The sequence below is a fragment of the Vitis vinifera genome, chromosome 17, assembly GCF_030704535.1.
Source record: "Vitis vinifera cultivar Pinot Noir 40024 chromosome 17, ASM3070453v1".
Classification (NCBI taxonomy): Eukaryota; Viridiplantae; Streptophyta; class Magnoliopsida; order Vitales; family Vitaceae; genus Vitis; species Vitis vinifera.
In genome coordinates this window covers 583,248-610,797 of record NC_081821.1, presented here as the reverse complement: position 1 = coordinate 610,797, position 27,550 = coordinate 583,248, and the positions used below count along the sequence as shown (strand labels likewise).

Here is a 27,550-nt window from a genome sequence, read left to right as displayed (position 1 = left end):
GATTGGACCTCCAATTCTGCGCCTTGGCTGTTGACTCACTGTCTTATACTTATGTCGTTCAAGAACAAGTTGGATTCCTTTTTCCAAAGCCTTGCCTTACTTATTGTGTATGATTACTTACTAACAATGGATTCGGTGAACATACCTCATTTTAAATTCTAATGGAGTGCTGTTTCAACCCCCACCTCCTTTTTCTTTTTATTCATCTCTTTCCTTGAATATACTCAACACTTGTTTAACTTATATTTATTTTATTTTTTTCTCTCTGAATGGAAGGGTATTAGGTAATTTTATGTGCCTTTTAAGTTAAAAATGATACCATTAGGACTATAGGAGTCGACGCCTTCTTGGGTGCCGGCCGGTGACAAGGGGTACTTTCGTCCCATCACTGGACTCAAACCGCAGGCGTAATTGTCGAGGAAACAACGGGGTCAAAAGGTAAATTCGAACTCGGACTTGAGGCCCGGAGGGCGATTCGAGCGATTGGAGAATGGAAGTCAGCGAATAAGTTTGAATTCAACGCGCTTCTAAGCAGTTGTAAACGCAGTGAGAGTTTTTAAGTTAAAAAGCGCGTGGTCCCACAACGAGAGTATGGATACTACACTCTCTATCTTCCCTTTTCCCGTTTTTTCCCTTCATTTTTCCTCCTCGTCTTCGTCTTTCTTCTTCGCTTGCTTCTCTTTCTCCTTTTCCTTTTTTTTTTCTCGAGCTTTTTTCAGTGACTCCGATCGGCTGGCCTCTGGCTCTGCTCAGCTCGAAAGTTCCTAAGAATGGGAAATTGCTGCTCCGACGACGGCGGCGGAAGGTCGGCGGTGGGCGGCACATCCGCTTCTCAACATGATCATAACGACGCCGTGGATTTATTCCTCAAGTCTCGCGGCTACCGCGGCCTTTTTGTTCAGATCGAGGTTCGTTTTTTGTCTGTCTCACTCATTCAATTCACTATCCAAACTTCTACTCCTTTTATTTCGTTTTCGTTTTCTTTTTCTTTTTCTTGTTTCAATCTGCTGTATCAGATTTGGTGTGCGTTGATGATAGTTGTTTGAGGTTTTTCAATGGAGTTGAAGGTTCGTTGGAAATGAATGTAGGAGTCTTTATTTTTTAAGTGCAATTCAAGTGGTTGGAGTGCGGAGATCTTGGAGATGCGTGGGGGCGGGAATCAGAATCGATGAGAATGATTAGCAATTTCGTTTATGCGCTTTATGAGCTTTAGCATTTTACCAGTTGAATTCAGAATGGCTCTATATATTAATGTTTAGTCTAGGAAATCTTATTTCTAATAATTCAATGTGTCGATGGTTGGATTACGCAAAGGGATGGGATGTTTTTCTCTTCAATACAGTGTGCATAATGCGATGGTCTATGCTAAATATCCAAGTAATTAAATTGAAAGATCGGAAATTGGAATCCTTATTACTATCTCTTGCAATCCTTATTTAAGTAATTTATAGCTTATGCCTCAAATTCTGGACTATGGAGTGCAGATTTTCCCCTCTTTTCCTTCTCTAGCAGTTCACTTGATTTCAATTTCAATTTTAGTTCAGGATAAGTTAATTTGAAAAGCAGAAGAATTCAGAAAGTTGTAGATAAGTAGATCATACTGGAGCAGTGGCACAGAATCTCATGCATTTTAGTGGAACACCCATCCCTTGCCTTCTATATGCTATAGTGGTTGGGCATACCTCATTGAGGTGGAATTTGGGGAGTAGGAAATCAGTAATCAAAACATTGCTGCTTACCTCCTTGGGAATTTAATTATAAATGTTGAAGAGGAAGACTAGAATTTGAAGTTTAATACTGTTTGATTGATTTAAGGTCGAAGTCAAGTCAATCACGAAATCAAAAGAAAAGAGAGAGGTTAAACAATAAAAGAAAAAAATCAAGGAGAATGAGCAGACTGGGGTTTGCAAAACCTAAGGCACCATGTCATGGTTGAAAGAAAGACTATGTAACCTGTCTTTTGTTAGTGTAAAATGTACACCCTCCAACAAAAAAGAGGAAAAGGACAAAAACTGAGTACAAAATTTACTCAAAAGACTCCATAAGTGTTGTGCTGGAAGAACCGTAAATTCTACTAGCTGTCTTAATTCTAGTCATTGAAAGCCTTATTACGATTTAAAACATAGCATAATTCTGTAGTGCAAAACCACTATAGCAGTCTAGTCTTTAGGAAGATTTCAAACATTTTAAGTGCTATCATTGGCTTAAAAAGGATCAACTATCACAGTACTGCATCGGGATCAGATAGTGGTAATGCACCATCTCAGCTCTGTTGTGTATTCACTGGGTACCTTAAGTTGAAGGGTATTAGTGGTATACTGTTAGAGACCAAAGTGGGAGTGCTATTTGGACCTTGTCCTGACCTGGAGATTGGGATGACTATAAAAGAAGTCAATTCTAGGCTCATTTGGTGGCCTTAAAGAGACTTTCTTTAGAGACTATGAATTTGATGGCGGAGGGAGATTCCTTGCTTAATAAGGAGAATCATTCACATTTATTTAGATGTGGGAGCCTTCTTCCTTTAGAGGCCTGCATTAGGAAATCTAGAAATGGATTTTTTGGCCAAGAAAGGAGCCACATCTTGTTATTTATTATTTTATCTTTCTTTTGGCAGGGAATTTTCTTTCCCATGATTGTTGTGTGGGAGCATTCTTTTTCTTCTTTTTTTTTTTTTTTTTGTCTTTCATTCTTGATACAATTCTGTCATCCTTTTCTATGTATCTTCTTTATATGTTGCAATTTTTTGATAAATGATAAAAAATCCTTTTTCCATGTAGTTTTATTGTCTACAAGCCCATATTCTGTAAGTAGGAATGTAAGAAGATGAACTACTTTTTCTTAGTTTGATGTCTACTTCATTAGAGGCTTGTTTAAGATCATTTTCAAAATAGAATAATCAAACTCAATCCTATTTTGGAACTCGTTAATTTTTTTGATCCAATTTAGGAGAATGCTACTTGGCTTAGTAGGCTGATATGCACTCTAATACTGTAAGAGTAATTGACTCTAGTCAATAAGAAGATGTTAAAGTATTGATTATCACTAAATAAAAAGATGGTATAAATAATGAATGCATTCATAAGGAGCTATAGGTGACCCCAATCAAGCACAACATGTGGAAATTATCTAAGATAGGTCTGTTGTGTTGTAAAAAAGACCAATATATGAACTAGTAAGAAGTAATGTGATTCTGTCAAAGGTGCTGCAAGGAAAGAGGAAGACAGAAAAGAAAAGTGAGCTGTGACTTCAAACAGAGAGAAAAAGGCACGATGACATAAGATTTAAAGGATAAAATGGTCATAGAAAGAGCTAAATGTGATGGAGTCCACAAGCCAACCCCTCGTAGAGGTGATCTAAAATATATCTATTGATTGCATTTGTTAAAAAGGTTGCTGAAACTTAGATCTTGCTAGTGTCAACACAGAACTCTTGCCATCTTAACAGCTCAGATATGCACGTGTGCATCCATGGGTCTATGTACTTACATATTTGACTCCAGGCAGCCCCCATGGTCCAACAAATTATTTTGGCATAAACTTTACTCCAAACTAGGTATAGCTCATCTGACTTGTATTTTGACCTACATGGGGCTAGTATGATTCAACTCTACCTGACTTGCACCTCTATTTTCATAATCTTCATCTTAAGAATTTTAGTACACTTGAAGCTATGATAAGTGATTCATAAGAGGATAGTGGTGTCTTTATCTCTGATGATTCCCCATCCCCCCCTCAAATCTAATTTTTGGCATGTTCTTTCTATCTTTGATACTGACTTTGTATATAAACAAATTACTTGCAGCTATCATTGTCTGCTTCAAACTTGCGTGATCGGGATGTGCTCTCCAAGGTCTGTTGCTTCACTTTGTAAAGAATATAAAGGACCTTCAGATGCATTGGTACTATATTATTGTTGATAATTGTATGCTTCCTCTTTATTCCCAGCAGTTTTAGGGGTTCCTAGGTTACAGTTTTATAGCTTCATGATATTATATATTTGTGTGCTTCTTCTTTTTGAGATCGCTTTTTTCGATTCCAGATTGGTTGCAGGTTTTTTATTTCAGAAGGTTTCAAGGGTGTTTTCTGGTCCATGCTAGGCTTTAGGGGTTTCTTTTTGGTGTTGGTTGTGTTTTATGCTCTGGTCTTTCCCACTTGGGAGAGTCCGGTTGTTTTAAGGTGTTGTGGTTTGGTTGTTTCCAGGGTGGTTGGTATTTGCTTTTCCCTTTTCTCTCTTGCTAGCCTTTTGGTGTTTGCTGTATGCTTTGTTGTGCCTTTTTTTGCTAGCACTTTTTAATATATTCTCTCGTTCATGGCTGCCCAAAGGAATGTCATAGTGGAGGAAACTTGGGATCAGAATTTGGGTCAAGGAGGGTGGAATTTAAGGCTTTTAAGGGACTTTAATGATTGGGAGTTGGGTATGGTGGGCAATTTGTTAGTTGAGTTGAGGGAGTATAGAGTAACTTTGGAGGAAGACTCGGTGATTTGGAAGGAAGGAGATGACGGGCTGTTTAAAGTCAAGAAAGTGTACAGTTTGTTGGCAAATACTGAAGGAGCTGAGTTCCCTTATAGCAATGTTTGGGTGGACAGAGTTCCAACCAAAATTGTTTTTTTTGCTTGGGAAGCTGCTTGGGGGAAGGTCCTCACTCTGGATAGGCTGCAGAGAAGAGGGTGGCAATTCCTTAACCGATGCTTCTTGTGTGGGTGTGAAGAGGAAACGATCAATCATATTTTAATTCATTGTACAGTGGTAAAAGGGTTGTGGGATATCATTCTTGTGTTGTGTGGTGTGCAGTGGGTCTTTCCAGAATCTGTAAAGGAGGTTCTTTGTAGCTGGGAGGGCTCTTTTGTGGGGAAAAAAGGGAAAAAATTGTGGAAGTCCATTCCGCTGTACATTTTTTGGACAATATGGAAGGAGAGGAATAGACTAGCTTTTAAAGGGGGGGGGTTAGCATTTTAGAAGTTAAAAATTTCGTTTGTGTATAATATTTGGGGTTGGGCTAAAGTGTACATTGATATGGAGTCGAATTCCCTAATAGGATTCTTGGAGTGGTTAGCCTCCAATTAGGGGTTGGGTTGTTTTGTTTTTTGGTTGAGAGGCCATAGTCGCCTCGTATACTCCCTATATGCTTTGCGGCTTTTTTGCCTTCTTTAATATATGTGCTTGCTTATCAAAAAATATATTCTCTCGTTCTACCTATAAAAAAAAAATTATTAGCTAGAGAACAATCATCCTTGCTACTTTAACTGTTGTACTTCATCCTAGACCTATAAGATGATTTTACCTTTTCAACCTTCTCACTTTATTGCCCAAATATGCATTCCTATTTTTATCAGTACAAAAGCTCTATTCTAGTAGTACCATTAGTGGGTACTAGTTATAAGATGAAAGTGAATTATCATTTTTTTATTACACTAAAGTTGGATTTCTACATAACATCCCTAGAATTTCATTTTTAACCATTCAAATCCCCAAGGTCCTTAGCCCCTCCTTTCTTTGGGATTAGCACCAGAAAAGTGGTATTAAAGCTCTTGAAAAAGGAGCTTTGTTCATGAAAACCCTTAAACATTTCCATGACCTCCGCCTTCACAAAGTCCTAGCAGTTTTGCCAAAAAGCCACTGTGAAGCCATCCGGGCCTGGGGTTTTATCACCATTCAGTTCCACCAAAGCAGAGCGAACTTCATCCTCAGAGAAAGGAAGCTCCAAAAACTCAGCTTCTTGAAGACTTAGGTGATCTAGCTGTAGCCTCTTATTATCAGCTTTCCATTTTGAATTTTCTAATAACATTTGATGATAGGCGTTAGCTACCCCTTCCCTCACGTCTTGCTCCTCTGTCAATCACACCCCATTTATCTTAATTTTATCCAAGGAGTTATTTCTACGGTGGGCATTTGCCATACGGTGAAAAAAACCTATATTCCTATCCCCTTCTTTTAACCATAACTCCCTTGAAAGTTGTCTCCAATGAACTTCTTCCAAAAAAACCCACTTTTTATAATTTTTCTTTGCTTCCTTTTTTAACTCTGTTTCCTCTTCTGATAGGTTCCTCTCACTTTCCACCCAGTCCCAAAACTCCACTTGTTGAAGAGCTGAAATTTTATTGCATTCCAGCCTCCCAAAGACATCCTATTCCAAGATTTAATTTTTTGTTTTAGCTCCTTCAACTTTGCAGCCAACCTAAAACTGACATTGCCTCTTATAACAGTCCCCTGCCACCAACTCCGTAGGAAATCCTTGAAGCCTTCTACTTTAAGCCACATATTTTCAAATCTGAAAGGGGAGGGTCCTCTTCTTAAACCACCACCCTCTAGCAAAATAGGGAAGTGATCTGAGATAGGCCTAGGCAGCTTGCTCTGAAGGACTCCACTGAACTGATCAAGCCAATTTTGAGTCATGAGAAATCTGTCCAATCTAGCCCAAGACTGATCATTCTGACCTCCGTTCCAAGTGAACAAACCTCCTTGCAAAGGTAAGTCAACTAGCCCTAGCTCATCAATTATCTGAGCAAATCTTCTTATTGCTGCTGTCAACCTCCTTTGCCTACTCCTTTCCTTTTGAAATAAAATAATATTGAAATCACCCCCTAAACACCAGGGGTCTTCCCAACTTCCTCTAATCGCCCCTAGCTCTTCCCACAAATATTCCCTTTCCTCTCTAGTGAACAGACCATAAACTCCCGTGAACACCTTGACAAACCCATCTTCCACATTCCTGAACCTACAAGAGATTGAAAATTGGTCCACCTCCAGATCAAGAATTTCCAATGTCCTTTTGTCCCAACGGATCAAAATTCCTCCAGCTGAGCCAGAAGCATTCAAAGCCCCCCATTCTAAAATCTCCCAGTGCCCAAACTCCTCACCACACCCTCGGTTATTGCATGAATTTTTTTCTCCTGAAGACAAAATAAATCCACCTTCTGGTTTCTTATAATGGCCTTTATTATTTTCCTTTTGGAGCTGTCATTTGCTCCACGCACATTCCAACTAAACAATTTGAGCTTCATTGGACTTCCGAAAGAGGACACCCTCTGCCCTGCAAGGGGCATTTCTGCTTTTTCCCTCCCTCATAGTTAATTGAACACTCTAGTCTCTTTAACTCCCATTTCTGCTTTTTCCTTCCCTCATAGTCAATTTTTCTTTTGTTTTTTTTTTTTTAATTTTAATTTTAATTTTGGCTTCTGTTTTAAAATTTTAGTTCTTTCTCCCAAACTTTGTTGGTAGTTGTGGTCTTTGGATGCCATGCTTCTGATATTCATGATGCGTTACTTTGTAGACATTCTCCACCTTTTGGTTATTTAAATTTTACATTTTCTGTATTTTTCTACTAACCCAGGTCCGATGGGAGAGAGAGAGAGAGAGGGCGAGAGAGAGAGAGGGGGCGTGAGGGAGAGTGAAAGCACGTGCGACGGAGACGACGATGAGACCGGCGAGGCGAGTCGAAAGCGAAGCTTCACGGTGGAATCCAAGACTTTTGAGCTTGCCCTGGATGGAAGGAAAGGTAGATGTCAGTTCCTCATCGTGGAAAAGAAGCGGGGGGTCTCGACATGGATTCGCTTAGGGCTGGAGAGCTTAGGGCTTTTCAAGGAGGGGCTAATCCATTGTATATGAGATGAAAAAGAAGGGAGATGGGAAATGGAATGGAGCGATAGAGGTAAGCGATTCACTCTGGCGCGGGGTTCCAATAGAGCAGGTGGCTTTTTAAGGCTGGGGGTTGTGGATCTGGAATGAAAAAACTTCTGCATCTTCTTACCGAGAGGTAGGAGGGATAAAAGAGGATGGACGGCTATGGCGGAAATGATTCGCCAAATGGAAAAGCTGGCGGGCAGAAGAATGGAGTTGCAGGAAGTAAGGGCCGGCGGTAAAACTATTACGGTGAAATCATACGCAGAAGTAGTTATGGGTTCAAATTGGAAAGGCACAACTGCAATCAAGTTGAAGGTCTCGAGGGAGGAGATGGCTGGAAACTTACAGAAGCTGGAACACTGCCTCGTCGCGAGCTGGAAGCCCAACAAAAAGGAAGATGAAGATTTGGAGAGGCTGGGAAATCTTTGGGCGAGTTCTTGGGGCTTAAAAGGCAAACTAGGGCTGGCCAAGTTGGAACGAGGTAGGGCTTTGTTGGAGTTTGAAGATATAAGAGAGGCTCACCGTGTGGTTTCATCGGGGAGCAGAGAGATGGGAGGAGTACACTTAGGGTTGGATTTCTGGAAGCCAAAGACGGGCTGTTGGGTAGAGGAGGAGATGGTACAGGAAGCATGGGTTAAAATTTTCGGTCTGCCAGTCTCGTTATGGAGCCTGGTGATTCTGAAGAAAATAGGGGAGGAATGTGGGGGATTTGTTGAAATTGACGAGCGGACAAGGTCGATGGGGGAGATTCAATAGGCTAGGATACTGGTCAAAATAAGAGGCGAATTTAGACCGAGCATGCTAGAAATTGAGGTAGAGGAGGAGGTTTACTCTTTGGCGTTGTGGTGGGAGATTAGGCCGGTGGTGAGACGGTTTTTCTCTGTAGCGGAAATCAGAAGGAGAACCGAGGACAGGGGTGACATGTACTTACGCGCGAAGAAGCGCGTGGGGAAGGAACTGATAGATACGGGAACCGAGGGACTGCTCTTACCAGATGATGGGAGGTTGCTGCAGGAAAATGGGCCGGGCTTAGAGCCCGGGAACCAGATCCATGGCCCGATGTCCCGGGAATGGGCCTATTTGGATGGAAAAATGGCTGGGTCGTCCTCACATGGTCTAACTTTGGGCCTTAAAGAGCAAGAGAAGGATGGTGGGCTGGCTAAGATAGACGGGTTTTTGGGCCGAAAGTTAAAGGATAAAACAAAGGTGGCTGGTGTGTCAGAGGCAGGTCCATCGTCTAGTAATTGGGCTGCTGAATTGGGCTGCCACTCTTCTGTTGTGATGGAAGGACTGGAAAGGGATGGCCCAAATGCTACCCAGGAGAAGGCTGGTTTCTTGGGCTGCTTTATCTCCAGAAAAAGACCCACTCCAGAGGATCCTTTGACGTGCTGGGTGCCAGAGGAGATCAGAAGGGAACAGCGGGATGATGGCTTCTCCATGACTGACCGAGCGCTTGAAGAAGAAGCTAAGAGGTATGCCCTGCATTCCTATCCTAAAGGAATTCAGGTTATGGGGACGTCTCTTTCTCTCTCTTCTAATTTTGATCGGGCTCCGGAGGGGGAGTCTTTCGATCGCCCAGGGGGACTAGAGGAGGAATTATGGGGGGACAAGTCAACTTGGCTAACAGTCTATGAGGAGAATGTTGAGAACGAGAATGGATCTTGGAAGTTGGGAGAGGCCAACAAAAACAGAGACAAGGCTAGGGGCAAGGAGGGAATTGCTGGTGCCTCAGGATCTCAAGTCACTGAAAATGAGAAAGAGGAACTATGGGAGGAGTGTAGTTTAGCGAAATTTAGCCAATTTCTGGGCTTCTCTACGGAGGGGATAGAAAGGGAGATATTGAATTTTTTGACTAAAATCAGAAAGAGGAGGGAAAAGATTCATAGCAAAGAACTCTTGGAGAAGACCAAGTTTGAAAGGGAACTAAAGAGGCTGGAATGCTCTGTCAATTACGAGGGGGGGAATAAGCAGAAAGCTCCCTCACAGGGCAAAGGGAACCAATTGATAGTTGCCCAATGAAGCTGAAGATTATAAGTTGGAATGTGAGGGGAGCTAATGATAGCTCTAAGAGGAAAATTATTAAGAACTATATAAGGAGCCAGAGGGTGGATCTAATGTGTATTCAGGAAACCAAGATACAGGAGATGTCGGAGGGTATTGTGAGAAGCCTGGGCACCGGGAGATTTATAGATTGGAGAGCTCTAAATGCGGAGGGGGCTGCGGGTGGCATTTTGATATGCTGGGACAAGAGGGTCTTGGATATTTTGGATTGGGAGGAGGGTCATTTCACATTGTCTTGTAGATTCAAGACTATAGAAAATGGGGCTACTTGGGTTTTTACGGGAGTGTATGGTCCTTTCACTAAAATGGAAAGGGAGGGTATGTGGGAGGAATTTGGGGCAATAAGAGGCCTTTGGGATGATCCCTGGTGTCTTGGTGGGGATTTCAATATCATTCTGTTCCAACAAGAAAGGAGCAGCCAAAGAAGAATCAGTTCAGCCATGAGGAGATTTGCAGAGACTGTGGATGATTTAGAGCTGGTGGACATGCCTCTTCAGGGGGGAAAGTTCACTTGGAATGGGGGGCTCAACAATCAGGCGTGGGCGAGACTAGACAGATTTTTAGTTTCCCCTAGCTGGCTAGATCTGTTTAGTGGAGTCACTCAGATCAGGTTGTCTCGGCCAATTTTTGATCACTTCCCAATCGTGTTAGAGGGGGGTGGAATTAGAAGAGGCCCAACCCCGTTTAGATTCGAAAATATGTGGTTGAAGGTTGAGGGGTTTCAAGACGTTGTGAGAACATGGTGGCAGGGGATTGATGTCAGGGGCAGCGCTAGCTACAGATTGGTTATTAAAATGAAGGAAATTAAGAAGAAATTGAAAGTTTGGAACAAAGAGGTTTTTGGGAGGTTGGAAACCAATAAAGCTTTAGCCCTAGAACAAATAGACTTTTGGGATCGGGTGGAAAGTGAGAGAAATTTGACTGTGGAGGAAGCTGATTTAAAAAAGGAAGCTAAAGACTCCTTTAAGAAATGGGTCCTGTTGGAGGAAGCCCATTGGAGACAACATTCAAGGGAGATTTGGCTAAGGGAGGGGGATAGAAACACGGGGTTCTTCCATAGAATGGCAAGTGCTCATCGGAGAAACAACGCTATGGGCAGAATTAAGGTTAATGAGGAGTGGCTGGTAGAGGAGCAGGAGGTGAGAGAAGGAGTTGTGAATTCGTTTCAGCAGATGCTTTCTGAAGATATGGTTTGGCAGGCAGATATTGGTAATATTCAGGTGGGTTGTATCAGCCAGCAAGAAGCAGAGAGTCTAGAAGTCCCATTTGCAGAGATTGAGATTCACTCGGCGTTGATGGAGATGAATGGGGATATAAAGCCCCTGGCCCGGATGGTTTTAATGTAGCCTTCTGGCAAAACGCATGGGACTTTACCAAAGAGGAGATCATGGAGATGTTTAAAGAATTTCATGAGCATAATTCCTTTGTTAGGAGCCTCAACAATACTTTTTTGGTGTTGATACCTAAGAAAAGCGGGGCGGAGGATCTGGGAGACTTTAGACCTATCAGTCTGTTGGGGGGTCTCTATAAACTTTTGGCTAAAGTCTTAGCTAATAGGCTCAAAAAAGTGATTGGTAAGGTGGTCTCTAGTGCTCAAAATGCCTTTGTAATGGGAAGACAAATTCTGGATGCGTCCTTAATTGCTAATGAGGTGATAGATTCGTGGCAGAAGAGAAAAGAAAAGGGCCTTATTTGCAAATTGGATATAGAAAAAGCTTATGACAGCATTAATTGGAATTTTTTAATGAAGGTCCTTCAAAAAATGGGCTTTGGGAACAAGTGGGTGGGATGGATGTGGAGCTGTGTGTCTTCTGCAAAATTCTCTATTCTTGTTAATGGAGTGCCAGTTGGGTTTTTCCCTAGCACTAGAGGGCTTCGTCAAGGGGATCCTCTATCCCCTTACCTCTTTGTTATGGGAATGGAGATTCTGGACGTTCTCATCAGGAGAGCGGTGGAGGGAGGATATCTTTCAGGATGCAACATTTGGGGTGGTAGTAGAACTTCATTGAATATCTCCCACCTATTTTTTGCTGATGACATAATTGTGTTTTGTGAGGCGAGCAAAGAACAAGTCTCTCATCTAAGCTGGATTCTCTTTTGGTTTGAAGCGGTTTCGGGTCTTCGAATGAACCTAGCCAAAAGCGAAATCATTCCAGTTGGAGAAGTGGAGGAGATTCTTGAGTTGGCAGCTGAGCTAGGGTGCAGGGTGGGGTCTTTGCCCTCCCAATATTTGGGTCTCCCTTTAGGGGTCCTCAATAGGGCTTCTTCTATGTGGGATGGAGTGGAAGGGAGGGTCAGGAGGAGACTTGCGCTTTGGAAAAGACAGTACATTTCCAAAGGGGGGCGGATCACTCTTATAAAAAGTACCTTGGCTAGTATGCCAATTTACCAAATGTTTATCTTCCGTATGCCTAAGTCCGTTGCTAAAAGAGTGGAGAATACCCAAAGAGATTTCCTATGGGGGGGTGGAAACTTGGAGGGAAAAATTCATCTAGTTAAATGGGATGTGGTCTGCACAGAAAAACTCAATGGAGGGCTAGGATTAAGGAGAATAGCCACTCTGAATAGAGCCTTGTTGGGCAAGTGGACTTGGAGGTTTGCGTGTGAAAAGGATAACCTTTGGAAACAAGTGATTTCTACGAAATATGGGCAAGAGGAACACGGTTGGAGGGCTAAGAAGGCTAGTGGGGCGGCTGGAGTTGGGGTCTGGAAGGAGATTATGAAAGAATCTGAATGGTGCTGGGAAAATTGGGTTTTTCTAGTTGGGAAGGGTTCCAAAATTAAATTTTGGAAAGATAGTTGGTGCACTGATACTCCGTTGTCCCAATGTTTCAACCACTTTTTTGTCCTTGCCGTGCATAGAGACGCCACGATTGAGGAGATGTGGGACCAACATTCGGGCCAAGGAGATTGGAATCTTGTTTTTGTGAGGGACTTCAATGATTGGGAGTTGGATATGGTTGGTGATTTGCTCCATACTTTGAGGGGTCATAGGCCTTCCCTGGAGGATGACTTAGTTAAATGGAGGCAAGGAAGAAATGGTCTCTTCAGGGTTAAAGAAGCTTACAGGATGTTGGACAAGCCTAATGCCACAGTGTTTCCCGCAAGGAGAATATGGGTGGATAAGGTGCCAACTAAAGTCTGTTTTTTTGCTTGGGAGGCTACATGGGGGAAGGTGCTCACTCTGGATAGACTCCAGATAAGAGGGGTGCAACTCCCAAATTGTTGTTTTTTGTGTGGTTGTGAAGAAGAGAATGTAAATCATATTCTTTTACACTGTATAGTGACTAGAGCCCTTTGGGATATTATTTTTGGGTTGATAGATATTAAGTGGGTCCTCCCAGAAACAGTTAAGGAGGCCTTAACCTCCTGGAGGGGTTCATTTGTAGGGAAGAAAAGGAAACAGATTTGGAAATCCATTCCGTTGTGTATTTTTTGGACGGTCTGGAAGGAGAGGAATAAGTTAGCCTTTAGGGGGGGTGCGGTGAATGTTTAGAGATTAAAGAATTCTTTTGTTTGTAATTTATGGAATTGGGCCAAAGTGTATTTAGGTGAGGAGTCTTTCTCCCTTATAGGTTTCTTGGAGTGGATAGCTTCCACTTGAGGGGAGGTAGTTCTTTTTGGTCCTTTTTCTCTTTTTGAGGCTGTAGCCGTCTTGTATACTCCCTGTATGCTTTGTGGCATTTAGCCTTTCTAATGCATATCTTGTTTACTTATCAAAAAAAAAAAAAAATTTTACATTTTCTGCAAAAAGGCTAGGCTGCTATCTCATAATTTTTTATTGTTTTCAGAGTGACCCCATGGCAGTTGTCTATACAAAATCAAAAGATGGAGCTCTTGAAGAGCTGGGCCGTACTGAAGTGGTGTTGAATTCATTGAATCCCATGTGGTTCACGAAACTTATTATTAATTATCAGTTTGAAGTTGTGCAGACCTTGGTGTAAGTTTCAGTACTTCCATCTGTATTTTTGCCACCCAATTTATCGGTTTCAATATAATGTCCCTTGAGAAATTACCTTCATCACAGGTTTCGGGTGTATGATGTTGACACTCAGTTTCACAATGTAGATGTAAAGGTATGTTCTAATGTTGCTGTGTCTTCTTGGATTTATTTTACTGCAGAGCATGAAATCATTCTCACTGCATTTCTATTATTGAACTTTTACTTAATAATCTAGTAACAATTGTCAAATCCATTAGTAAGATACTTTATAAATGACATGAATAATTTTCTCAAAGGTACAAAAATTCTGCTGTTTCCTCATGCACTCATATTAAGCTCCTTAATATGATTTTCTTCCGTCATTATGTTTCTTTGTCCAAATTTCAATTTTTTTTTTAAAATTCTTATGTTAAATTTAGTGGTTTGTCTCCTTCTAAGTTCTACTATCTCATTCTCTGTTATTTCTCTTTCATCTCAAAATGCATACATCTAATACAAAAAATCTGCATTATTTCATCAAGCTCTCTAACTTTACAATCTTCATGTATTGATTGTTCTACCCTCCAGTTTGATTATTTTGCTTGGCTATTTAAAATGTTATCCCTCATCCCTTTTCCAAATTCAATAGCCCCATTCTCACTCTGGATCTCAACTATTTTTTTCCTACATGGCCATTTAAATATCATCCCGTAAAAAATTCTTTTCTTCTATCATTCTTTGAGTAATCCATCCATTATTTCCTAAAATGTTGTTTAAGATCCATGCTAGAATAAATTTGGCATGGACCATGAAAATAAAATTGGAATTGTTCATTCAGAGGATTGTACATACAATTTGATAAATGGTCAATTCTACAATGACCCAGAGATTTGATTGAGAAGCGACTCCATGTCTCTTATTTCATGATTACACACTCCACTAGTAAGAGATAGAAATATTGCCATGATCATCAATTAAGCATACAAACTATGGGGGCAATTCTTATTCTGCTGTTTTCCATGCTTTGAGCTTTTTCTACTTTTTAGGTAGGATATGTGTGGTGACTGGGTGCTTTCCAGACGCAGACATTCATATTTACCTGTGATCTGGATACTTATAAATATGGTTTCCAAATGTTGAAAAAGGTTGCAGACAGTATTGCAAACTATTTGCCAAGTAGCTTGTTACTCTTATCAAGCACATGCATGCATAAAAGATCCAATAAATAACGGATGCTTTTAACTAATGCAGATGCTTAAGCTGGATGAGCAGCAGTTTCTTGGTGAGGCTACTTGTTCATTGTCTGAGGTATGGCTTACCTGTCATTCAAATTCATAATGTCCTTTATTAGTTGAATCATCAGACAATGAGAACCTCCATGTTATCTGTGTGTGTGTGTTAAGGCTTAAAGCAATAACTCTAAGATGGCTCAGAGCAGATCTGTTGGGCTTGAAGCACTATCATGGCTCTGGTTTTTCAACTGTTCATATGATGGACTTGCCAAATCTATCTGGGCTATACAGAATCACTGTGTTAAAATGATATTGCATGACCAGTAGAGTTCTAATCTAAGGCTATTAGCCTCAACATATTACTAACTGTGATATTAAATCTTCTAGTTGGGATTTTCTTTTAATGATGCTCCATTCGTGGTATTGTATCTTGCATTTTCTGGGCCAATGAGGATGATTTACCATGTAATAGAAGTTTTTGATCTCTTAGGTGTGATAACCTGATTATATCTTACTGCTCTCACATCCTCTGCATGTTAAGAAACCAGGATAAATAAATCAATTGTAGGCCAAGAGGCCTTCACCACTGCTGTGCAGTTGAATACATTTTATTGGGAGTTAAACTGTAATTAATTTACCCAGAAACATTCTTTTTCCTCTTTTTTTATGTTCTGTGCAGATAGTTTCCAAGTCAAACAGGTCTTTGACCTTAGATCTTGTACATAGAGAAGAATCTATCAAATCAACCCGTTCACAAAACTTAGGAGAGCTTACTGTTCATGCTGAGGAATTGAGTAGTTCAAAGATCGCAATGGAGATAATATTCAGGTGTTCAGATTTGGAATATAAGGATCTCTTCTCAAGAAGTGTATGGACCTGTTGGATCATTATTCTCTTTCTCTTTGCTATTTTCTTCTCTTTGCTCAGTATTATGAGGAATGCTATTTATGAGTTGGTATATGTTCTGGGATATCTTGCAGGACCCCTTTCTAGTAATATCAAAGATTGTCGAGGGTGGGATCTCTATCCCAATTTGCAAGACAGAAGTCATAAAGAATGATCTCAAACCAAAATGGAAATCAGTATTTCTGAACATTCAACAAGTTGGAAGCAAGGTAGAAGCCCCCTTCCTCTGGGAGTTAGAATGTGTTAAATAGTGGAAATCCAGCATTCTGTGTTGTAGCTTTTACACTATCCTAGGATGCTTTGTTTAATTGATACATGGACAATCGAAATTTACTCATTTAGGTTGCTTCTTGGATATTGATGGCTAATATACCCAAATAGGATGACATTACCTTTCTAATACTGTGACACATGTAACTTATTCTATCTGGGTATTTATTCTTGGCAGTCACATGGCACATCTCTGTCTATCTCTGAAATCAGATGGTCACAGCTGTTGAATTAGTGCTTTATGGGGTTATCTGTAATGATATACATTCATTACACCAGATTGACAATCATTTGTTTCATGAATGTGGAATACATCATTAATCATGGATGAGGGATCTTTGAGTAGAAGATGCCAGGATTCCTCATCTATCTATTTCTAGTTCTCTCATTATTTTTTTCATTAAATGATCGTGCAGGACAATCTGTTAACAATAGAGTGCTTTAACTTCAATAGCAATGGAAAACATGATTTAATTGGGTAAGTGGAGACCTTCCTTTTGCCTTCGTATCTCCTGATCTCTAGAGATTGGAATACTGATTTTTCTTGTTCCTTTTTTCTTCTTTATTGTGGATGAGTCAGGAAAATTCAAAAATCGCTTGCAGACTTGGAAAAGCTCCATTCTAGTGGGCAGGGAGAGAATTTTTTTTTACCAACTGCTGTTGGAAACAATCACCACAACAAGGTATGAACTATTTGACTAGTTGTATTTCTATCTTGATTTTAGCAATGTTTACATTTATCAAGCTCTAGAACTTGTCACAGGTGTTAAAGAGTCAGTTATTTGTGGAGTACTTTTCTGAGACTGTCGAACACACTTTTCTGGATTACTTGGCTGGTGGATGTGAACTGAACTTCATGGTGGCTATTGATTTCACAGGTACTCATGTACGCAATTCTTCCCCTTAGAATTTATCGCTGTGACTGAGCTGATTGACTTATGTCACCATATCTGGGTGTTCTCAGTGTGGATCAGAATAACTTCCTATGCATTAGGTACTAAACTTTAGGAACTGCAAATTTGCAATGCAGAACAATGCCTTTTTTAGCTTGGCGATTTGAGTTATTGGGTATTACTATGTATGGATGGTATCCTTCCCCCTAGCTTGACTGATGCCAGCATATTCTGAAAATTCTCCATTCACAAAGTCTTGTCCTGATTAATTACAGTTGATTATGTGAATAATTTTCTGTCATTATCCTCTAGCTGGGGCCATATCTTCCATTTATCATAGGTGACCATTTCTTGTTCACCCTTGTTGGAAAATAAAATCTTCTTCTTCTTTTTTTGAAAAATTAGTATAAATGTATGTACAACTTTCAAACTTGTACAATAAATGAAAATAGAATAAGACAGCTGACCCATTCCTAAAAATCCTCCTAGAAATCCTCTAAATCACAACTTCCCTAATTTACATAGTCAACTGATCTAAGTTTGGATCTATTTTTGTTTGGGATATGGACAAATAAAGTACAACCAAAGACTTTGGGTGGAAGGGAGTCAAGGCAATTTATGTGAGGTAGGTGTTGTTTTAGGATGTCTATTGGAGTCTTGGAGTTTAGGCTTTTTGTGGGCGTCCTATTAATAAGGTAGGCAGCTGTGAGCACCGCATTTCCCCAAAAAAACTTAGGAACATTTCTAGCAAACATTAAGGTTCTAGCTACTTCCAACATATGTCTATTCTTCCTTTCGGCTACCACATTTTGTTGAGGAGTACCTACACAAGAGGTTTGATGAATAATCCCATTCTTCAAGAAATACCTATCAAAAATAAAAAATAAAAAATCCCATTCTTCAATAAATAATTTCCGAGGATTTGGTTTAAATACTCCCCTCCATTGTTTGACCTCACAACTTGCAATTTTGCATTAAACTAGGTTTAGATCATTTGATTAAGGGTGAGAATGGTATCAGATTTTTCTTTTAGGAGATAGATCCATGTGGTTCAAATACCGTCATCAATAAAACTTATGAACCATTTTGCTCTTGAATGTCAAGAAACTTGTGAAGGACCCCAAACATTAGTGTGGATGAGAGAAAAAAGAATTTCACTTCTTTTACTACCCAAAGGATAAGAAATATGGTCGTTTTTTGATAACTTGCAAACTTCGCATTGGAATTTAGAAGGATCCAGGTTGACACACAATTTAGGGTACAAAGTTTTCAAAGAGAAAAAACTTGGATGCCTTAATCTTTCATGCATTAACCAAAGTTCTCTTTTTTTTGTATTTTCTTTTATTTGATGAGCTTGAATTTTTTCTTGCTTCTCAGTAACCAAGTAATAGAGACCCTCTCTCTCTTTAGCACTACCAATCACCTTTCCCGTAGTTAGGTCTTGAAACATACAATCAGTGGAAAAGAAAGTTACAGAACAATTTTGAGATTTTGTTAATTTACTGATAGACGATAAGTTACAAGACATATTTGGGACATGCAAAACAGATGAAAGAGTGATGTTGGGAGTGACTGAAACATTGCTTTTACCACTAATAGGAGTCAAAGATCCATTAGTAACCTGTACTTTTTGGTTACTAGAACATGGAATGTAGGATAGAAAAACATTAGTCTTTAGTCATGTGATTAGTTGCCTCTGAATCAATAATCCAAGTTTTAGAATGAAGAATAGTAGAAGTACTAAGGGTTGTTTTAAAAGTACTTGATTGTGCAAAAGCACAAGAAGTGGAGGAAGAGGAAACCTTAGATTTTCCCATAATCTTATACAAGAGATCTAGTTGTTTTTTTGTGAAAGAGAGACTCTTTGAGGTTGATGTTGAACCTAGTGCCTTTGTTGTTTCTAAATTGTGTGTTACCCTTGTGGTTGTCCTTAGCCCTTGATTGTGGCTTTCCATGCAATTTCCAGCACGTCTCTCTAGTGTATCTTGGCTTATTGCAATGATGGCAATTGAAGGTTGCGAATATGATAGGCAAGGCTTGGCAATGAAGGCCAAGAAGAAGAAAAAACTACCAAAAACCTTTTTTTAGCTCTGATACCATGTTGGAAAATAAAATTGTCTTCTTCTTTCTTCGAAAAAATAGTACAAATATAAATTTACAACTTTCAAACTTGTACAATAAATGGAAATAGAATAAAACAACTGACCCATTCCTAAAAATCCTCCTAGAAATCCTCTAAATTACAATTTCCCTAATTTACATAGTCAACTAATCTAGAGAATAAGCCTCATTTAGTGAAGTGGGATATTGTTTGTTTAGACAAAAGAAAAGGAGGCCTTGAAGTTAGACATCTTAACTCTCTAAATAAAACTCTCCTTTGCAAATGGATTTAGCGGTTTGCTAAGGAAAGGGATGCCCTTTGGTGAGAAGTTATTTGTGGTAAATTTGGGGAATTGGAAGGGGGTTGGTGCTCTAAGGAAGTGAGGGGCAGCTATGGTGTTGGTCTATGGAAGGCTATAAGGCTACTGTGGGAGTTAGTCTCTTCCAGAACTCTCTTCATAGTGGGCAATGGGAGAAGGGTCATTTTGGAGAGATAGACGGTGCGGGGATGAGCCTTTATGTGTGTCCTTTCCCTCCTTGTTCACTCTAACTAGTTCAAAAGAGGCTTGGGTGGCGGATTTGTGGGTGCACTCTTCTAAGGAGGGTGGTTGGAACCCAAACTTCTCTAGACCTCTCAATGACTAGGAGATTGGGATGATGGAATGCTTTTTATCAAGGACTCAAGACAAAGTGGTGGTTGAGGAAAGAGAGGATGAGGTGTTTTGGGAGGTTACAAAGAGTGGATCCCTTTTCTCTTAAGTCCCTCTATTCTTGAGGAAGTAAGGGTAGACCCCTTCCCAACTAGTATTGTGTGGAATGCTTGGGTTCCTCCTAAGGTTCGTTTTTTTTCTTGGGAGGCAACATGGGGAAAAGTTTTGACTTTAGACCGATTGCAAAGGAGAGGGTGGTCTTTAGCCAATAGATGCTTCCTTTGTTATGCTCATGAGAAGTCAATTGACCATATACTCTTGCATTGTGAATAGGCAAGGTTGTTGTGGGAGCTTTTGTTCTCTTTGTTCAGGGTGAGTTGGGTGATTCATGCTTCTGCTTGAGAGACCTTTTTAGGGTGGTTTGGTTTGTTCATTGGAAGAAAGAGGATGAAAGTGTGGAGAGCAGTGCCTTTGTGCCTTTTTTGGACAATTTGGAAGGAGAAAAATAAAAGATCTTTTGAGAATATGAAACTTTTTGTTCAAAGGCTGAAGTTCGTGTTTTTGTGCAACTTATTATCTTGTACAAACTTGTTTATAAAACATACTTTTATGTCCTTAGTTGATTTTATTGGTTGGTTGGGGACAGATTGAGGGAGAGAGTATTTTTGTTTTCCCTATCCTTTTTGGCGCTATTAAGCGGCCGTTGTATACACCTTGTGTACTTTGGTGTGCCCCTTTTGGCGTTTTTATACAATTTGCACTTACCTATATATAAAAAAAAACCTAATCTAAATATGCAGAAAATATACACAAAATCAAGAATAAATTAAATAAACTCCATGAAATCAAGAATAATTATTGGATCCCAACAACCCTATTGCCACAACAGTTGATCTTCACTTTTCATTGCACTTAGCCACATGACCTCAGCTGTTCTTTTCTTCTTGCCCCCTCTATTCTTTCACAAATTTATTCATTTTTACGATTCTTCTAATATTCTCGTGTTGCTCATCATATTAATATCCTTATTTCAACTAATCTGATTTTATTATCATTTATTTCATGATCTCTCAACCATAAGGACTTTACTATGGTTGTCCTGTATCACTTTTAGTTGGTATGCACATGTCAATTAAATAATACACTGAATCATCATAGCACTATGCCATGTTGTCACAGGCTCAAGTTGGGATTTTGAGAAAGATTTTAGTGTGAGTATTGAACCTCTTTGGGTTGGGCCTTGAGCTTAGGGATGAAGCCTAGGCTCAATGTTTTAAAAGGCTATTGAGACTTAGCCTTGAGGCTATAGCCTCATTTATGGTCATTGAAGTTCGAGGCTTAAGCCTCAAATATCCAAAGGGTTTTAATGGGATTTCGACCTTTGTGGGCTTTTAGGATATATTTCATAAGAGGTTTAAACCTTGATATTCAATGAGTTTTAATGAGTTCTATGCTTTTATGTGTTTTTGGTATAGATTTGATAAGTTTTGTATTTAGCGTTGGTTTAGGTTAAACCTTTTATAAAATAAGGGCTTAGTTGACTTCCAATTAACCCTTTAAATGGGGGAGAAAAAGTGAGATTAATGAGAAGGAACAACGAAATTTTTGCGGTTCGAATGACTAAGCTCATATATAATTATTATCTTATTATTGATAGGTAAAGAAAAATGTGATTTAAATTAATGGATGAAGAAGAAGAATGGGTTGATATTAACACCAATAGGGAGAATAATATATCAATTGGTTATGATTATATTTCTTGAAGGATCCTATTAGTGATAATGACTAATGCTGAAAATTATTTGATGAAGCCATGAGAGGGCTAAATTTTAGAAGAGAGAAAAATGTACTAAATTAGAAACTATTAATTATAACAAATAATTTATTTTATTGTAATGAAGTTTATTCCTTTTGTCTTATTCAATTTTCTTGTGACTTTATTAGTATTCTTTTATTTTTTATTTTGGGAATTTTTTATTATTTATTTATTTAAGTTAAGGCTTATGTCTCCTTTTGCCTCCTTGGCGTGGGAGGAGCAAATGATGTTTTTGCGGTGGTTGCTGGATGCGGTTTGAGGCAATCTCTGGTTTGAGAGTTAATATGGATAAAAGTGAGCTAATCCCAGTGGGAAGGGTGGAAAACATGGAAGACTTGGCTGCGGAACTCGGATGTAAGGTGGGAAGCTTGTCGTCTACTTATTTGGGGATGCCATTGGGTGCTTGCTTTAATTTTGTGGCAGCTTGGGATGGTATTGAGGAAAGGTTCCATAAGAGATTGGCTATGTGGAAGCGTCAATATATCTCCAAGGGAGGGAGAATCACCATGATACGAAGCACGCTTTCCAATTTGCCAATTTATTATATGTCTATCCTTCATCTGCCTGGAGTGGTTAGAGTGAGATTGGAGCAGATTCAGAGGGATTTTCTATTGGGAGGTATGGCCTTGGAGAAAAAACCTCATTTGGTTAGATGGTCGACAGTCTCTTTAGACGAGAAAATGGGGCATGAGGATGAAGAACTTTGCCTTGCTCAATAAGGCTCTCCTTGGCAAATGGAGTTGGCGTTATACAAATGAAAAAGAGGTTTTTTGGAATCAAGTAATAAGGGGGAAATATAGAGAGGAACGTGGAGGTTGATGTTCTCAAGAAGTTAGGGAGGGGTATGGTGTAGGTCTGTGGAAAGAAATTAGGAAGTTGGGGCACCTTGTTAGCTCTAGATTTTCTTTTATGGTGGGAAATGGGCAAAGAGTGAGTTTTTGGAAGGATAAGTGGTGTGAAGCTGCACCTTTATGCTATTCTTTTCCCGCCTTATTTGCCATAGCCACCTCCAAAGAGGCCTTGGTGGAAGATGTTTGGACTGCTTTAGAAAGTGAGAGAAAGAAGGGGAGGGGGGAGGGGAATGATTGGGAAATGAATGAAGTGGAAAACCTGTTATTGTGTTTAAGTGGGAAGAATGTAATTGTGGATGTGGAGGATAGGGTGAGGTGAGGGGAATCAAAGGATGACACGTTTTCGGTAAAGGCTCTTTACAAAGCCTTAGAGTCAGATTCAACAGGGTTCTTCCCAATGAAAACTGTGGACCAAGTTCAGAAGAGGGGGTGGGTCTTAGCAAATAGATGTTATTTGTGCCAAGCGCATGAGAGTCCATTGACCGTCTTCTTCTTCATTGTGAAAAAACAAGGGAAGTGTGGAAGCTATTCTTTACTCTGCTTGGAGTGCATTGGGTGTTTCCTTCCTCGGTTAGGGAAACCCTCTTGAGGTGGAAAGGGGCTTTTGTGGGTAAGAAGTGTAGGGCAGTTTGGAATACGGGCCCTTTATGCTTGTTTTGGTCAGTTTGGAAGACAAGAAATAAGATTGTCTTTGATGATGGTGTGCTATCCTTGCAAAAGCTGAAAGCTTTTTTTGTATATTTGCTTTGGTCAGAGTCTAAATTGTTTATAAAATATGGTCCTTTGACACTAATTGATTTCATTGATTGGGTAGGGTCCCGATGAGGGAGGAGTTGTTTTTTGTACATCTTGTCTGGTCAGTTTTTGTTTCAGTTGTAAGGGGGTGAGTCTCCCTTTTCTTGTACATTTTAAGTCGCTATTTTAGCGTCTTTTTCGTAATACATTACTCTCACTTATCAAAAAAAAAAAAAGTCTCCTTTTGCCTCCTTGAGGTTAACACCTCACTTCATTTGGACAAAATGCCTCGTGACCATCTTTAGCCTTTAAAACATTGCCTAGGCTCAATTTTAAAGGTCGTGATTTAGTTCCTTATTCCATGAGCAATGTTCTCCTCAATCTTGTCTTCTTATGAACAATTTCATGTTCATAAAGTGTAACTGCAAGTTTTGTGTTGGTCATGGTCGTATAATGTGACTGCAAGATTTGCCCTCTTTTCTCATTGGTCTACGATAATGTTTTGGATTTCTCTCTACTGATCTTCCATTAAATACTTTGAATTTATGAAAGAAGAGTAAAACTTTAATGATTGCCCCCTATTTTGAGGTACATATCATCTTTGCACTGTAGTCATCATCAATTTTAACTATTTTTTTAGTTTCATTTTTCCTCATTTTCTGTACTCTTTAATAAAGGTACATTGACATGGAATCATGTAGGACATATTTGATATGGATCTATATTATTGTTGGCAATATATCTTATGCTTTCATTGTCAATCCTGTTTATCAGCTTCAAATGGAAATCCTCGCCTCCCTGATTCCTTGCATTATATTGACCCCTCAGGCCGGCCAAATGCATATCAGAGAGTGAGAAACAAGTCTCACAATTTTAATTCTTATAACTGTCTTCTGTCAATAGACCTATTCAACCATGGTCATTATTTTTCAGGCAATATTAGAGGTTGGAGAAGTGTTACAGTTTTATGATTCAGACAAGCGCTTTCCTGCCTGGGGTTTTGGAGCACGGCCAATTGATGGTCCTGTCTCTCATTGTTTCAATTTGAACGGAAGCAGTAATTACTGTGAGGTGGAATATTTTGCAAAACATTACTTGCTCTGATTGCCTTAGATAATCCTATTTCTATTCAGAAAATTTGTGTTAAGCCTGTATGTTATTCTATTCTCACAGGTTGATGGAATTCAAGGAATTATGATGGCGTATACAAGTGCTCTCTTTAATGTTTCTCTTGCAGGGCCGACCCTTTTTGGACCTGTGATTAGCAGTGCTGCGCAGATTGCCAGCCAGTCACTTATAAATGGTCGACAAAAATACTATGTTTTGTTAATAATCACAGTAAGAAATGAACTTTAGAATCTAATATAATTTCTCTGGATTGATATTATAATTTTTGCTATGGTTAACATGAAAATTAATCAGTTAACTTTATCATGGAATTAAATTGCCGTTTTTTCAAATGATTTATCATAATCTGACCTTAGTTTCCTCATTTTCTTGAGGCTCGTTAATGCATTCCTCTAAATTTTTACTAAAACTGTCTCAGGATGGAGTGATAACTGATCTCCAAGAAACCAAAGATGCCCTTGTGAAGGCATCTGACTTGCCATTGTCAATTTTTATTCTTGGAGTTGGAGGAGCTGACTTTAAGGAGATGGAGGTATCTCATTCACATTATATGCTTTCCTAGAATTGTCTTAACTCTACTAGAAGCCTTGGAACTCTCATGTATGTATTTCCACTTCCCTGTCATTTCGGTTGTTTTCTACTTCTTCAGGTCTTAGATGCAGATAAAGGAGAGAGACTGGAAAGTTCAAATGGACGTGTTGCATCGCGCGATATAGTCCAGTTTGTTCCATTTCGTGATGTGCACAGTAAGTATCACTCCAGCACTTTATCTGTGTGCATGAAAACTAAAGTTTCGATCGAGTATACTTTTTGTTTTTTATCTTTAAGAACATAGAATGGTAATAAATTTAGGGGAATAAAATTTTTATAATACCTAAATATTTTATCACAGTTTTTACAAGCTATTACCTTTTTAATATAGGCTTTGAGGAGTATTTTTATTTTATATGCAAGTTATTACTATTTTTTGGTTTCAAAAATAGAAAATAAAAAGTGTATCTAGACAGGCGTTCAGCAAATCTTTTGTAGTCAGGGAGCTAACTTCTCCTTAATTTACAGGTGGAGAGATCTCTGTCGTTCAAGCCCTTCTCGCAGAATTACCTACTCATTTTTTAACCTACATGCGAACAAGAAATATTCTTCCAAATTCCTGATCATAGAAACGAGTGTACATATAAAAATCAATTTTCTATTATTGGTTCACACGCCTTTTGTTTAGGTTTCACCTTGATTTCTTGGTCTCCAACTAGGCCTGCAACAGGTTTATCATCTAGGGTTCCCCCCTGGTCAAAGCTCTTGGGCCTTGGCATGACTCTTATGATGGCCAAAACGGGAAAAGGAGTGCAAGGACAAGTTACTGAAGAAGCATTTGAAGTGAATTAAACGATGGAGTACTATCAAAATCAAATGGGTGAAGAATCTATGATAGGAAAGAAAGTGGATGGTTGTTTAGGAAATGAAAAAGAAGGCAAAAATCTGAAGGGGTTCTTGGAGGGACTCGTGTGATGCAAATCACCAAGTCTTAATGGGTATGAAGACGATTGCAGTTGTGTGTGAAGTCTAAATTCCTTGGTGCATTATTAAACATTTTGAGCTTGGTATATATTACGAGTTCATATTCTATTTGTATAAACTTTTGGAAAATTTGATAGCTAAACGTGATACTGTAGCTTTGATTATTCAGAGGTCTCCAATTTGTCTTATGGCCCTCGTTTATTTATCTCATGTTGATTTGTGTGATGTTAGCATGATATACATACACTGTGAGCATATGTTCTAACGACTAAATAGAACATAAAAAAGAAAGCTAGGATTTCATGTGGAGCACATGTTACATTGTGAATTTGGACCTGGACCTGTCACATCTCTACATCTGAAATCCATTTCATATGGGCTTTAAAGTATTCAAATCCAAAAGCATTGGTATTTGATTACTAGGATTTTCCTATAAAAGCCCAACCTCATATGGAAGATATGCCATCCAAACCATGGATTTAAAATTTTATCAGATTTAGGCGTTCACTTGTAGCTTAACCTATACTTTTATCTTGTATTAATTAATGTGCAAGTTTGAATTATATTTATCTTAAAATATATAGTTGAACTAGAAGCAAATTTTTACATACCACGTCCATAAAAAATGCCCCTTAAATCATCAAGTGATTTTGGATAAAATATATATATATACTTGTATGAAATCTTTCAGAAAAAAAATTAAAAATAAAATAACAAAGACAATGAATTTTTTTCTTCAATTAACTCTTGGTCCTTAAATATCTTAAATTCCACAAACAGTTGCACTGCACTAAAGCTTGAGCTTTTGAGCTATTTCTCAAAATTTTCCAACTTTTACTTGTTTATTTTTAATTGGAAAATCCTTTTTGGCATAAGTTTGTTTAGAAGTTGATTTGAAAAAATAAACGTCCTAATTTTCCAAACTTCAGAATATTTCGATAATTTTTGTTTTCTTTATTATTCTTTATTAATAAAAAAATAAATGAAATAGTTTTAATTTTATTAGCAGTAAGTAATCACAAAACATAGGGAAAGCCGAAAGGGTTGTCATAGAGGCTCCACCTTGAAAATAGCCTATTCCACTTTCCACCCACATATGATATGGGTAGCAAGTCATAGCATTCCCGTTCTAAAGATAAATTAGTTAACTTCTTTTTTCACTTGGAGAAAATATATATTGTGGAAAGTTTGAAGGATGTTCATATACATCACCTGAAATGTAACCTCACACATTAGAACAACTAAGAAGACTTATGATGATATTGATCTTTGCCTCATAAATCTCTTTACTTTACGACCAAATTCTTATAGCGAATTGAGAGGATTCAAATTCAAAACACAAGACACAGCAGAATAAACCTTTTAATGGAAAATTCAATGTTCTAATGATATTCTATCCTTTTAGGAAAGTGATGATAAATAAAGTAATTGACAGAAAATTAGCCCTAAGATCCAAAAAGATTTCTCCCCATCTTAAAATTAGAGATTAGATATCATTCCCAAGAATAGATAGACCCCTAAACATTTTCTAAATCATTCAAACTTAAAGACTTAAAAAGGTTGTCCTAATATTTACCAATTGGTTTTTGAGGATGTATTCCAAAACTACATTCTTTTGGAGAATTATGTTCTTTCTTTCAACCACCTCATTCTATTATTAAGGTGTTTTGGCGTCGAGAATTTGCACTTTTATGCCTTTATTATCACAAGTAATCAAAGTTTACACTATTAAATACTCTCCTTCCATCACTCTAATCCTCCAAATAAGATGTCTTTTCACATTTTGAGTTTTAAATTGTCTTAAAGCCTTTAATTGCCTCAAAATTTTCCCTTAGAAAGGTTACAAAGATG

At 38.8% G+C, this 27,550-nt stretch overlaps 1 protein-coding gene across 2 annotated transcripts; it reads left to right on the top strand.

Moving 5' to 3' along the window:
- Window positions 1-25,887, top strand: LOC100250795 (protein BONZAI 1). 2 transcript variants are annotated; one of them, XM_002280877.5, is made up of 16 exons: window positions 1-908; window positions 3,802-3,849; window positions 13,473-13,621; window positions 13,709-13,757; window positions 14,855-14,911; window positions 15,515-15,703; window positions 15,816-15,950; window positions 16,428-16,489; window positions 16,592-16,694; window positions 16,775-16,889; window positions 23,831-23,907; window positions 23,990-24,127; window positions 24,230-24,394; window positions 24,603-24,716; window positions 24,834-24,930; window positions 25,244-25,887. In XM_002280877.5, the coding sequence occupies exons 1-16, from the start codon at window positions 771-773 to the stop codon at window positions 25,336-25,338; spliced, it is 1,731 nt and encodes a 576-aa protein (XP_002280913.1). In that variant the 5' UTR covers window positions 1-770; the 3' UTR covers window positions 25,339-25,887. The 2 variants fall into 2 exon arrangements, with proteins under 2 accessions (XP_002280913.1, XP_010663805.1); XM_010665503.3 differs by having other exon boundaries at window positions 597-908; window positions 3,802-3,898.
- The last annotated feature ends 1,663 nt before the right edge of the window (window positions 25,888-27,550 follow it).